Source organism: Neomonachus schauinslandi, chromosome 3, assembly GCF_002201575.2.
Source record: "Neomonachus schauinslandi chromosome 3, ASM220157v2, whole genome shotgun sequence".
Lineage (NCBI taxonomy): Eukaryota > Metazoa > Chordata > Mammalia > Carnivora > Phocidae > Neomonachus > Neomonachus schauinslandi.
In genome coordinates this window covers 99,990,585-100,004,497 of record NC_058405.1, presented here as the reverse complement: position 1 = coordinate 100,004,497, position 13,913 = coordinate 99,990,585, and the positions used below count along the sequence as shown (strand labels likewise).

The following is a 13,913-nucleotide window of genomic DNA, read 5'->3' as shown; positions in this document are numbered from 1 at the left end:
CAGTTATAGCCACCTTGTTTTGCCCTTAATTTTACTGTCATCTATATCAATTGTTATGTATTTGTTTCAAGTAGAATAGAATGATGTTTGAAAACTTCACATTTTCTCTTTATGAAAAAATGTAATCATAAAAATATTTAAAAAATCAATTTATATTTCAGCATATCTTTAAATGATTTTTTTTAATGATGTGTGATTTCTGTATGCAGTGTTACTTTTTCTGCTTTTATTCATATGAATAAAGAAGAAAATCCTAATGCTTTTATAATCTCAAATTCTGTTACCATCACCATAAAGCTTAAAAACCCTCGCAAATATTTAGAGTTCCTTACAGAAGGATAAACTGTAGTTAATAACAGATTTATAATAAAAATGATCAATTTGGGGCGCCTGGGTGGCTCAGTCGGTTAAGCGACTGCCTTCGGCTCAGGTCATGATCCTGGAGTCCAGGGATCGAGTCCCGCATCGGGCTCCCTGCTCGGCGGGGAGCCTGCTTCTCCCTCTGACCCTCCCCCCTCTCATGTGCTCTCTCTCTCTCTTTCTCATTCTGTCTCAAAAATAAATAAATAAAATCTTTAAAAAATAAAAATAAAAAAATAAAAATGATCAATTTTACTTCAAAAAAATTATCTAACAAAACGAAGCATCTACATAAGCCTAAAATCAAATCATTAGTTCCCTTTAGTGCAAAACAGAAAATCTAGGTTTGTTCTCAGAGTACATTCTTTAGTAATCATTTGGGGTATGGTTTATCTTAGATTAGAATTAAGTATCTTAATATCCAGCAGTATCTTAGATTAGAATTAAAGTTCCACCTCAATTTTGAGTAATTTCTTCATTCTTAAATATCCTCAAAACTTCCATAAAGTTAAAAAAGGGGTGGGGGGGACAAATCTATTAGTGGTATTGTAAAATACAAAACCTGAGTGAAATAGCTGCTAATAACAGCAAGTCAATTAAGACCAAGATTTCTCCTCAATAGTTAAGCAAAATACTCTATCATGAAGTTGGTAATTGCAACGTTTCTCTGACTAAAAAACTTCCGAAAAGATTTTCTAACATTCTAAGGGAGAAAGCAAGAGAGAAGTAAACATCAGAAGAAACAAAATCACTCACAAAGAATGACATTATACATATAAAATTCTATTTAAAAACAGTTCACAAACGTGTTACATATGTTTTTTGCCAGATTCAAATCCAAGTTCTTTCAGATGCCACTTTATGTTCATAGATCATACATAACTTTAAAAAAACATTTAATTCAAAATTACCAAATGCAGCAAAGGGCTTAAAAATAGAAGTTTCAAAGCAAATACTTATTTAGAGACACCAGCAAAAATATCTGACCTTTTCAAGTGGCTTTCCCAAAGAGTTTCCAATCAGTTTCCAATCATTTAAGACTTCTTCAACTTTGGAAATAAACCTAGGGAGGAGTAAAAAAAAACAACAAAAAACTTTCTGAACATGTAACAACTCTTTTTTTTACTATTGTTACACAATTTCTTTAAAACAGTATTTTTTATATTTTAACATTTTTATCAGAGAAGACTCAGTAAATTTAGTATTATTAGTCTATTTTATGGATATGGAATGTGGAAATAATCTTCTCTAATCCAAGAATCCTTAAATTTTGATTTTTTGAAATAAATATTTTTTAGTAAACTCTACCCTCAACATAGGACTCGAACACAGAACCCCAAGTCAAGAGTTCCAAGCTCTATTGACTGAGCCAGCCAGGGACCCCAAATTTTGACTTTTTTAAAGTCTACTTCTTATCCAGTTAAAGCATTCTGCTTCTATAAAATATAAATTAAGAATAAATCTCTCTATATTAAAATGAATATAAATTTGGAACAGAAGTAAAAACTGACAGACTAATAGGATACTAGTAAAGATAACTATGAAACCGGGACACTTGGGTGGCTCAGTCGGTTAAGTCTGCCTTCAGTTCAGGTCATGATCCCAGGGTCCTGGGATCTCTCTGACAAATAAATAAATAAATAAAAACTAAAAAAAAAAAAAAAGATAGCTACGAAATCAATCATCTTTCCCCTACCTTCAAAATAACTAAGCTATTTAAATTAAATTTTCCTTTGAAGATACTTAGGAACTGATTTATCTCCCCCTCCCCCCCCAAAGAAAACATTCAGGAACTTTGCTCATTAAAATAAACCATGTTTTGGGGCACCTGGGTGACTCAGTAGGTTGAGCGTCTGCCGTAGGCTCAAGGTCATGATCCCAGGGTCCTGGGATCTAGCCCTGCATCTGGCTCCCTGCTCCATGGGGAGCCAGTTTGTCCCTCTCCCTCTACCTGCCGTTCCCCCTGCTTGTTCTCTCTCTCTGTCTCTCTCTCAAATAAAGAAAATCTTAAAAAATAAACTTAACTGTTTTAAGGGACAGCTGGCAAGAAACTACAAGGAGATTTGTCAGCTATAAGGAATAACTGACAGATTTTAAAACTAATCACTATTTAATCTTTAAATCTTCTGATGAAGCAGACCTATTAAAAAGAGAATGAGGGCACCTGGGTGGCTCAGTTGGTTAAGCGACTGCCTTCGGCTCAGGTCATGATCCCAGAGTCCCTGGATCGAGTCCCGCATCGAGCTCCCTGCTCGGCAGGGAGTCTGCTTCTCCCTCTGACCCTCCTCCCTCTCATGCTCTCTGTCTCTCATTCTCTCTCTCTCAAATAAATAAATAAAAAATCTTTAAAAAAAATAAAAAATAAAAAGAGAATGAATTTTGGGGCGCCTGGGCGGCTTAGTTGTTTAATCGACTGCCTTCGGCTCAGGTCATGATCCCAGGGTCCCGGGATCAAGTCCCGCATCGGGCTCCCTGCTCGGTGGGAAGCCTGCTTCTCCCTCTCCCCCGCTTGTGCACTCTCTCTCTCTACCTCTCTCTGTCAAATAAAAAAATAAAATCTTTAAAAAAAAAAGAGAATGAATTTTGACTAGTGACATGCTCAATATCAGCAAATTAAAACTGTCAAATCTCAGTAGTAGCATTAAAAGACTCTTTCAGAAGACTTTTATTACTCTTAAGAAGCTAACTTCTTATATAAGTATGATGCAATCTAATAGCAAATTGCTCTCCTAAAACACCTACATCATATTGCTAGAGTAGTAGAGTTAATTCTAGTCAAAATATATTCACAGGCATCAGGTTTTTTCCTTCAGTGACATAATTATAAGTTAATACTTACATCTGTTGTAAGACAGTAACGATAGTAATGATAAATCAGAGTTTTTATGATTTAAATGAACCTTCTAATTAATTCCTCTTTAAAAGTAAAGGCAGTATTAATAAATATACTAATTCACTTCTGCGTAGTTCTGTCAAAAGGCAATTATTGGTGATGAAGATGAATACTCTAGAAATAAGTCAACATGTTTACCAAAAAAAGGAAATAAAAATTTTAAATGTATCCACATGTGAGCAAAAATGTGCATGTGAGGGGCACCGGGGTGGCACAGTTGGTTAAACTACTGACTCTTGGTTTCGGCTCAGATTGTGAGCTCAGCATCGTGAGATCAAGCCCTATACCAGGCAACGGGAAGTGTGTCTGTTTAAGACTCCCTCTCTGCCCCTCCCCCACTCTCTCTAAAATAAAATCTTTTTTAAAAATGTGCATGTGAAATGTACATTGCATTTATAAAGGTAAAAAACTGGAAGCCACCTAACTGTCCAACTGCAGCAAGCAGCTGTAAATTTATGGTATATCCACTGAATGGATTAGTATGCATCCATTAAAAATCTTTTTTTTTTTTTTAAGATTTTATTTATTTATTCATGAGAGACAGAGAGAGAGAGGCAGAGGGAGAAGCAGGCTCCCAAGGAGCAGAGAGCCCGACGCGGGACTGGATCCCAGGACCCTGGGATCACGACCTGAGCCGAAGGCAGACGCCTAACCATCTGAGCCACCCAGGCGCCCATTAAAAATCATTTTTGAAGGCCATCTGAGGAAATAAGAAAATGCATTTCATATATGAAATGAAAAATGGAAGCTATAGAAATAAGTGTTAATATGTCTTGATATAAAATGTTTACAACACACAGATTAGAAGAAATTTTCTCAAAATATTAATAGTAGCTATCTCCTAGTGGTACAATTATAGGTTTCTTAGATTTTTTTTTTCTTTTGAATTCTACTGTGAGGTATTATAATAAAAAATCTTTAAAAAAAAAATCATTTAGGGGCACCTGGGTGGCTCAGTTGGTTAAGCGACTGCCTTCGGCTCAGGTCATGATCCTGGAGTCCCGCGATCGAGTTCCGCATCAGGCTCCCTGCTCAGCAGGGAGTCTGCTTCTGCCTCTGACCCTCCCCCCTGTCATGTGCTCTCTCTCTCTCTCTCTCTCATTCTCTCTCTAAAATTAAAAAAAAAAAAATCTTTAAAAAAAAATCATTTAGAGGCGCCTAGGTGGCTCAGTCATTAAGCGTCTGCCTTCGGCTCAGGTCATGATCCCAGGGTCCTGGGATCGAGCCCCGCATGGGGCTCCCTGCTCCGCAGGAAGCCTGCTTCTCCCTCTCCCACTCCTCCTGCTTGTGTTCCCTCTCTCGCTCTCTGTCAAATAAATAAAAATCTTAAAAAAAAAAAAAAGAAAAATCATTTAAAATAATATTGCTTTCACAGTAAAAGGAACATATCAAAATACTTATTTTATGATTTCTACTGGTACTAGCTAAAAGAGAAAAATCAGTCTAAAATATTGAGAATTTGACTAGAAAAAATTAATAACTATCCCAGAAAAATCTCAAGGATCACAGTCAAAGGGTCATTTCCTCTGACTCCTCACTCTGTATTAGATTCCTTTTTTATATGCCCTTGTAAGACCAGGTGTTTTCCCTTCTCAGGTCTTATTTCAATTGTAATTACAGACTCATTTGTATTATTATTTGATTCATGTCTGTCTCTTCCACTAGACTATATGTTAAGAGCAGGAATTATCTATTTTTATTGACCACACCCATATGTCCTGCACTGTATTTGACACACGGGCACTCAAATATTTCTGCAAAGGACAAAAGATTAAAAAGAGGGGGTTCTATTCAGTCCTCTCAATAAATTGTATGGCTCCTAACATATTAACAAGAACTTTCATTCACACATTAAACTCAAGGTTTAAGAGACTCCAAAGTTTTAACATTTTCCCATGAGCTGTAAAACACTACTTTAGCTCTAGAAACAAGAGGATAAAAGCCAAAAACCAAATTTCCTACTTTGTGGTAGTTCTCATAACTGTATTAACAATTATTTCCGTATCAGGAGCTAAAGGACTTAATATTGCACTTCAGGATATTTTAAATATTTAGCTAAGGGGGAAAAAAATCATGTTTCCATTCCATACCCTTGTTGCTTCCTCACCCACCCTCTAAGATTCAGGTTACAACATTTTTCTATCTACCTTCAAGACATCAAGTTATTATTTCAAATTCAACATGTCTAAAACTGCACTCTTCCCACTTTATCTTCATTCTTCCAGGCAAGAAATTCCAGTGGCATGTTTCTTTCTACTCTAACATTTCATCAAGTGTATCTAAAAATCTTTGAAATGTCTTACAATCCTCCCGCCTAGCCACCCTTTCTCTCCAGTCTCCAAATCACCAACCTAACTATTGATCAAAGTAAGTCACTTGGCTTCATTTTACCTAATCTCCTGTAACAACTCTCATCCTATCATTTTGCCACTCTAAAATCAAGGGCCTCTTTAATGGTTCTAAGTGTGGTCTCTTGACCAGCAACATCAGCCTCACCTGGGAACTTGCTAGAAATGCACATTTTTAGGTCCACCTCTGACATGATCAGAAACTATGATTTTGATGCACACTGAAGTTTGAGAATCCCTGGTCTTAAAGCACCAAGTCTAGAGATTCCTTTACTGAGCTTTGGAGGCTGTCCATGACCTGTCCCATTTTATTAATCTTATGTATTTCCCTTCAATAGATAGCCTTCACTCCAGTAAAGACATCTTCATGAAGTCCCAAAGGCTCATTTTCACCCATCTCTTCTCATGTTAATACCTTCTCATGTCTAACCAACCACTTCCCACTTTCAAGGCCCAGCTCATTTCCTATCTTTTCTATGAAATTATCTCCCTTAATTGTGATCCACAATATCATCCTTCTTTAAATTATTATTTTTTAAAGATTTTATTTATTTATTTGACAGAGAGAGACACAGCGAGAGAGAGAGAACACAAGCAGGGGGAGTGGGAGAAGCAGGCTTCCCGCTGAGCAGGGAGCCCAATGCGGGGCTTGATCCCAGGATGCTGGGATCATGACCTGAGCTGAAGGCAGACGCTTAACGACTGAGCCACCCAGGCACCCCTAAATTATTTTCTTTTTATAGTTAATACAAGCTGGCTTACAATTTAACCATTTGCTGTTTTGTTTAACACATGGATCAAAGGTTCTGTTTTATCCTTTGTTCTTTTCAACTAGTTTAACTCTGGACACAGAATACCTGCTCAATAAAGCCTTGCCAGTATGGTTATATCTTACAGACTTTTCTGTTTTGGAGGATACCACAAGTCAAACTATTATTCCAGCAGGGATTTTTTTTTTTTTTTTAAGTAGGCTCCACACCCAGCATGGAGCCCAACACAGGGCTTGAACTCATGACCCTGACTAAGATCAAGACCTGAGCTGAGATCAAGAGTTGGCCGCTTAACCAACTGAACCACCCAGCCACCCCTCCAGCAGGGATCTTTTATATTTTCCTCTGTCATCTCATGACAACATGCACAAATTTCCTCTCCCAACCAGAAAGATTATAAAACATTGCAACAAGCTAAATACTGACCTCCACACCCATAAGGATCTCTGTGACACCGACCAGAAAATCTCTCAATCTAAGCTATCACTCCTTCACAAAGTTGGCTTCCAACTAATTTCAGTGATAAAATTTCACTCAGCTGTTCAGTGAGGTTTAAAAGTCACAGGAAGGCTGGGCACATTACCCACTGGAATGTAACAACTTGAATCAAAGAGTTCCAAAGCCATCTGCAGCCTATCTTAAAAGGTTATTCTAAAGGACAGAATGGAGATGGTGGGAGTGTGACAGATGGACAACCACCAGTACTATGAAGGCCCCCTCCAAAAAAGGGTATACCAATGCATAGGAGAGGAAAATAGCAACTGCCAAGTTTACTGCTTATGATAACAAAATGAGTTAAACGGAAATGAAACCAGGAACGGAAGTGGTAGCTACGGAAATTGTTTCTGCGGGTGGGCAACAACCAAGGTCTGAGGAAAGTGGCCTCAGAGTAAACAAAACTTTTTCTGAGAGCTGCATCTCAAGGGTTTGGCTGACGGGGGCGGGCCGGGGCTTGTCAGACGCTAGACGCGGAAGAGCCTTGCAGCACATAGGAGACAGGAGAAGACGCAGAGTCGGGGCTTTGCCGGTCTTACTTTTCCCGCATAAGTAGCATCACATGTGGTCTACGTTGGGGAAGCGGCAGGGGGACGCCCGGGGCCCACGGTACTGATAACCAATGATACGACTCACTCACCTTTCCCATTCCGAGGCAGTAGTGAAGTCCGTGATCTCAAATACCTCGGACTCGGGCTACGGTAAAGGAAAGGAAAGAAAAAGAGATTGAGCCCCCCGGGCGCTGACACGGAGGAGGGAACTTACAGACAGGGATAGGTAGGGAGGAAACACCTCACCTCACTGTCGGCCGCCATCTTGAGGAGCGCCGGGAAAAGCGCTAGGGCTGCCGGGAAGAGGAGCAGGACGACAGAGGGAAGGAGGATAAGGAGGGCGGGGAGCGAGCGGGGGTTGGGGGGAGCGAGCGGGGGCGGGGCCTAGGCGCAGACCCGCCCCCGGAGACACCTCCCCCTAGTAGTGAGTCCTGCCTAGGAAAGTCCTCAAAGGCTGAAATCATTTGATTTAAAAACAAACAAAAAAGAAAAACTTTGAATTTGAAATTTTCCTTTAAAGTAATGAATTCCTGAAGAGAACAGAAGCAAGGAGGTAAGACAAGGCCCTAGATTCCTGTGGATAAGGTTGTATTAAAAAAACCTAAACCACATTGAATTTGTTTTCATTCAACCTCTATTTATTGACTGCAAGGCCCAAGGCTAGATGCTGTAATATCCACCCTCCTCCACCCCCCTCAAATAATTTACACAAGTTTGAGGAGCATGAAATAAAATCATTGTGCTAGTTACCTGGTTTCTGGGAAGAGCAACATACTGTTCAATGAATATTTCACTTTTTAAGCCACTGAGGAACAGAAGGGGTAGCAGCTAGATAATTATATCTCATACATACTGAAATGTATATCATGAAATGATACCATGTCCAGGATTTGCGTGGAAATAATGGGAGGGGAAAGTGGGTAGGGCTAGGAATAAAACCAGATTAGCTATGTGTGGGTAATAGCGTAAGCTAGTGATGGGTACATGGCTGTTTATACTATTCTACTTCTGTTAGGTCTGAAATTTTTCATAATTAAAAGCAGAAAAAGATTAAGTCTCATTTAATGAGTTTTGCAACCCACAAGAAGGAATTTGGTAGAGGACTAAGAAATTTAGCTTCAGTGATAAAAAAATTTTTTTTGATCTTGTGATTCAATCAGTTAAGTGTCCAACTCTTGATTTTGGCTCAGGTCATGATCTCAGAGTTGTGAGATTGAGCCCTGCTAGGGGTTCCACACTCAGCACGGAGTCTACTGGAGATTCTATCCCCCTCCCTCTCCCTTCCCCTCTGCTCCTCTCCCCACCCTACCCCCACTCATTTTCGCTCTCTCTCTCTCTCAAGTAAATAAATAAATAAAATCTTTTTAAAAAAAAATTTTATCTTAAAAGGTTAAGATATCAAAAATTCAGTGATATAGATAGGGCAGATGAGGAAACGAAAGTCAGAAGAATTTTGACAACAGATAGTTATTTCTAGTGCCAAACCTTGAACCCCTATCTTCTGATGTTCCTTCTAGTTTCTATCTACTATACCAGTGGGGGATTGTGAGTTACTAGGGCTCAGTCTTTCCCAAGAGGTCTCAACTTGCGTCCCTCATTCATTTACAAGCATTTATTAAACAGCTAACTATAAGCCAATCACTGTGCTAGGATATTAAGATGTATTGTAAATATAGACCCTTACTTCAAGGAACTCAAAGTCTGGTAGGGAAACTGGAAATTCATCGCACAACAGAATGAAGAGGTGCTACATGTATCAGCATTAGTATTAGCAATGTAGAGGTCAATGGTAATCTTGACAAGAAGAATCTTTTTTTTTTTTAAGATTTTATTTATTTATTTGACAGAGAGAGACACAGCGAGAGAGGGAACACAAGCAGGGGGAATGGGAGAGGGAGAAGCAGGCTTCCCGCGGAGCAGGGAGCCTGATGCGGGGCTCCATCCCAGGACCCTGGGATCATGACCTGAGCCGAAGACAGACGCTTAACGACTGAACCACCCAGGCGGCCCTTGACAAGAAGAATCTTGAAGGAGAGCTGAAGGATAAGATGGAGCAACCAGGTTGAGAGTGGGGAAGGCTTCTAAGCATGTCTAGAGGCTCGAAGGTGAGAAAGTCTAATCCATCCAATGAACAAAAAGGGGGCACTTAGAGCACATTGTTTGTGATGAAGTTGGAGAGGTATGAATGGGCCAGACCAAATAGAGCCTCTGGCCAGAGTTGGACTGTATTTGAAGCACAACGAAAGTCACTGAAAGGGCGCCTGGGTGGCTCAGTTGGTTAAGCAACTGCCTTCGGCTCAGGTCATGATCCTGGAGTCCCAGGATCGAGTCCCACATCGGGCTCCCTGCTCGGTGGGGAGTCTACTTCTCCCTCTGACCCTCCCCCCTCTCATGTGCTCTCTCTCTCTCTCATTCTCTCTCTCAAGTGGATAAATAAAATCTTTAAAAGAAAAAAGTCACTGAAATATATTCAGCAAGAGAGCAATATGATCCAATTTACATTTTGCAAAAGTCTGGGTACTATATGAACAGATTGGGGGTGCAGGCATTGTAAAAGAAGTAGGGTCAGCTGGTGACAAAGCATCCAGTAAGAGATGATGGTGTGGGGTCTTGGACTGGGGTGGTCAGCTGACATGGTGAACTTATTTGATATGCATTTTGGAGATAACAATAGTTGGGACTTGATGCTGGATTAAATGTAGAGATAAGGGAAAGGAAGGAATCAAGATAATTTTCAGGTTTCTGGCCTAAGCAGATACGTGGGAAATGATGCTATTTCCTGAGATGAGCAAGACTGGAAGGAGCAAGGAAATTCGTGTTTGGTTTGGGTAGTGTGAAGTTTGACAGGTTTGTACCCAAAGATACTCAAGGAGAGGTGTCAAGGAGAAAATTGGGTATAAGACTAGGAATCAGAGGCAAGACCTGGTGGTGAAGATTTTTGGGTGGATCTTAAATCACAAGAACAGATGAGGCGATTTAAGAAAAGAGCCTCATCTGAAGACCTGAAAACATTTTATATTTAGAGAATGGATAAAGGAAAAGTATTCAGTGAAAGAAGGACGAAAGGAATGGCTTGAGAAATAGGGAAGCAAAGAAAGAGTGATGGCACAGAACCCGAGAGAGGAAAATGTTTCACGATGGTAAATATTGACTGCTGCTTAAAAGCAAGTGATAGAGGAATATAGGATCAAGTGTGATTGATTGATGTTGTTTCTGGGGTTTTCCTTTGTCTTTAAGGTAGAGGAGAACAGATATGTTTGCGTGTGGATGATAATCTAAGAGAGAGACTGATGATGAAGGGGAGCTGGGAGAGTTGAAGTTCCTGATAAGGTAAGAGAGGAGGAAATCCAGAGCTGTTGGTCACACAACCCCAGGGGGCACCATTCACATTGCATTCAGAAGTCTTGCTTCAGGAGGTGAACCCCTGAAGATCACCTTTCAAGTAGCACTCCCTGGAGTGAGCAAGGAGCCTGATGCAGGACTCGATCCCAGGAGTCTGGGATCATGACCTGAGCTGAAGGCAGACACTTAACTGACTGAGTCACCCAGGTGTCCCAAGTCTGTAGCTCTTAAGGTCAGACAAACCCAGGTTCAGCCATTTACTAACTACAGTATATGACTTGGGGCAAATTACTTAATTCTTCCAAACCCCAGGGTCTTTATTAGTAAAATAGGACTTCTAAGACCTCGTATTGCAAAGGATTGTGGCAAAGATTAAGTTTTATGAACCTATGTAAATTGTTTAGCGCAATGTCCTAGCATGTAGTAGGTGATCAACTGTAGTAGGAGCATTTATCATGAATTTACTATGAAAACCAGAAAGTGCTACTCACATGAAAGGCATTACTTTTTCTTCCTCCCCGCTTATCCATGTTTCAGTACATACCAAAATGAGAAACTAAAAAATCACAAAGACTTTGCTGCATGAAGTTAAATTTTAGAAACTGGATGAAACAGCCTTACCGGGTTGCTAGGTAAAGTTTTCTTCCAAGATATTTTTGGCTTCTTGTCTCCTCCCTGGAGAAATTTTTAAAATAAGTTATTTGTTAAAGCGAAGTGTGAAGCCGGGATGCTAATGATGTAAAGTACCCAGGGGAGACACACTTTTATTAGATTTTCACTGGTTCACAAGGCAGAAAAGATTTTGTTTCTTCAGTATTAAGAGCTCTTTGGCTACATGTCCAAAGGCAAGGGTTTTTCTGTTGCAAGCACGTTTCCTCACTGGCATAATTTTCGGTTATTTCGAGGTGTTAACCAATAATAGCCATGGGGAGAATTTTGATGCTTAAGCAATTTAAGAGGTTAGATGCCTGGAAAAAAAAAAAGTCACCCTTGGCTTAGTCCTCAGAGGAATGTGGGGGCATAACAGTTTAATTAGGTCTTAGTGAAACAACAAACATTGTGAGAGGGGCAACAGCAGTGAGACTACACCATCCTCACCTACCGGGATGCCTCTGTGCAGGGAGAGCAGCTACAATAGAAGGTAGAGCCGGAAGACAAACACGTGCTGTGAAAATAAGAAACTCTTTAAAGAGAAATCTCTAAAGCAAAATCCTCAGGCAGCATTTTTTCATTCACTCAGTAATATTTATCAAGTCATAGCATTGTGGTCAATCCTACGGAGGGATTCAAAGAATCATCCTGGCTCACAGTCTGAGATAAGATATATAAGTATGATATGGTTTAGAAAGGGATGCATGATGGTTAATCCGACTTCTTCAAACTCTTTCCAAAATCAGTGGTAGGAAAATATCCAAGTGACCTTTCAGAACACACACACACACAATATTTTTTTAATTATTTATTTATTTGGGAGGGGGCCGCAGGAAGAGGGAGAGAGAATCTCAAGCAGACTCCCGGCTGAGCGCAGAGCCTGACACAGGGCTCCATCTCACAACCCTGAGATCATGACCTGAGCAGAAATCAAGAGTTGGACGCTTAACTGATTGAGCCACCCAGGCATCTCAATAGTGGAGTACTTTTTTAGAATATTAAATACTGTGTGTGTGTTCTTCAGCTCAAGTCATGATCCCAGGCTCAGCGAGGAGCCTGCTTCTCCCTCTCCTTCTGCTGCTTCCCCTGCTTGTGCGCTCTCTCTCTCTGCCAAATAAATAAATAAAATCTTTTTAAAATTTTTTTTAAAAAAATAGGGGCACCTGGGTGGCTCAGTCGTTAAGCGTCTGCCTTCGGCTCAGGTCATTATCCCAGGGTCCTGGGATCGAGCCCCGCATTGGGTTCCCTGCTCCGCGGGAAGCCTGCTTCTCCCTCTCCCACTCCCCCTGCTTGTGTTCCCTCTCGCGCTGTGTCTCTCTCTATCAAATAAATAAATAAAATCTTTAAAAAAAAAAAGTACTCCACTATTTCTTGAACTAGAAAAAGGTACAATCACCAAGGCAGGGAGTCTCCAGAGAATTTTTTTTTTATTATGTTATGTTAATCACCATACATTACATCATTAGTTTTGAGTCTCCAGAGAATTTTAAGAGAAGTGATTTATTCACTCCTTCACAGTCTTTAGTCACTTACCACTCATTCTGTCATTTCTTCATTTGCTAAACATTTATTAAAAGCAGCTGCTATGTGCCTGGTACTTTGTAGACACTGGGAAACAAAAACATAAAAACAAGATGCCTGCCCTCAGGAATTTTCAAGTATAAAGTAATTGAAGTCCTTCAAGATGATAATAAGTCAAGAACAACCAGTTCCAATTCTTAAGTGTGGCACATGTCTGGTAGATTCAGTTAAGAACAGTACTGTTGACAGGTTGATTTAGTTTGTCCAAGATTGTGTTTCCATTTTGAAAATATTTTAGTGGGTCTTGAACTCAGAATGGAGGAAACAAAAGAATTAATTGAGGAGTCTTGAGAATTGTGTACAAGTTTATGGAGTAATCATATCCTTCTAAGGGTACCTGGGTGTCTCAGTTGGTTAAGTGTCTTGCTCTTGATTTTGGCTCAGGTCATGATCTCAGGGTTGTGAGGTTCAGCCCCATGTGGAGCCCTACATCGGGCTCTGCATTGAGAGTGGAGCCTGCTTAAGATTCTCTCTCTCCTTCTCCCTCTGACCCTCCCCCCTCTAAACAAACAAACAAATAAATAAAATATAAAAATGAAAATAAAAACAACTTAAAAAATAAAAAAATTCTAAGGTAAAATTTTATTATACATGCATCTTTGTGATCATCTGTCAGAATTACTCTAGGGTGAGTACTGAGAAATGGGAATACCAAGTTAAAGAATGTGTGCATTTTAAAAAGCAATAGATAGCACCAGATTGCAATGTCCAAAATGAGTGTTACAAATTTATATACACTCTAATAGTGTATAAGAGTTGCCATTTTCCCACACAGTTAATATTACAACTCTTTTAAATTTTTGTCCATATGCTAAACAAAACATGGTTTGATTTACATTTTCCTGATCCCTAATGAGGTTAATTTGTGATTTAAATGTGTTTCCCGGCCATTTGTATTCCTCTCCTATTAAGAGTGATTTCA

At 39.8% G+C, this 13,913-nt stretch overlaps 1 protein-coding gene across 3 annotated transcripts in view; it reads right to left on the bottom strand.

Moving 5' to 3' along the window:
- The window catches only part of RAB3GAP1 (RAB3 GTPase activating protein catalytic subunit 1), a 116,828-nt gene extending 109,110 nt beyond the window's left edge, over positions 1-7,718 (bottom strand). For 2 of the 3 annotated variants that reach the window (XM_021695790.2, XM_021695791.2), the window contains exons 1-3: positions 7,664-7,686; positions 7,507-7,562; positions 1,348-1,423 (exon numbers count right to left, since the gene is read on the bottom strand). In XM_021695790.2, coding sequence (XP_021551465.1) covers positions 1,348-1,423; positions 7,507-7,562; positions 7,664-7,681 — 150 coding nt within the window. In that variant the 5' untranslated portion in view covers positions 7,682-7,686. Of the gene's footprint in view, positions 1-1,347; positions 1,424-7,506; positions 7,563-7,663 lie in introns of all 3 variants that reach the window. The other variant, XM_044913595.1, reaches the window with a different exon arrangement.
- Between the last annotated feature and the right edge of the window lie 6,195 nt (positions 7,719-13,913).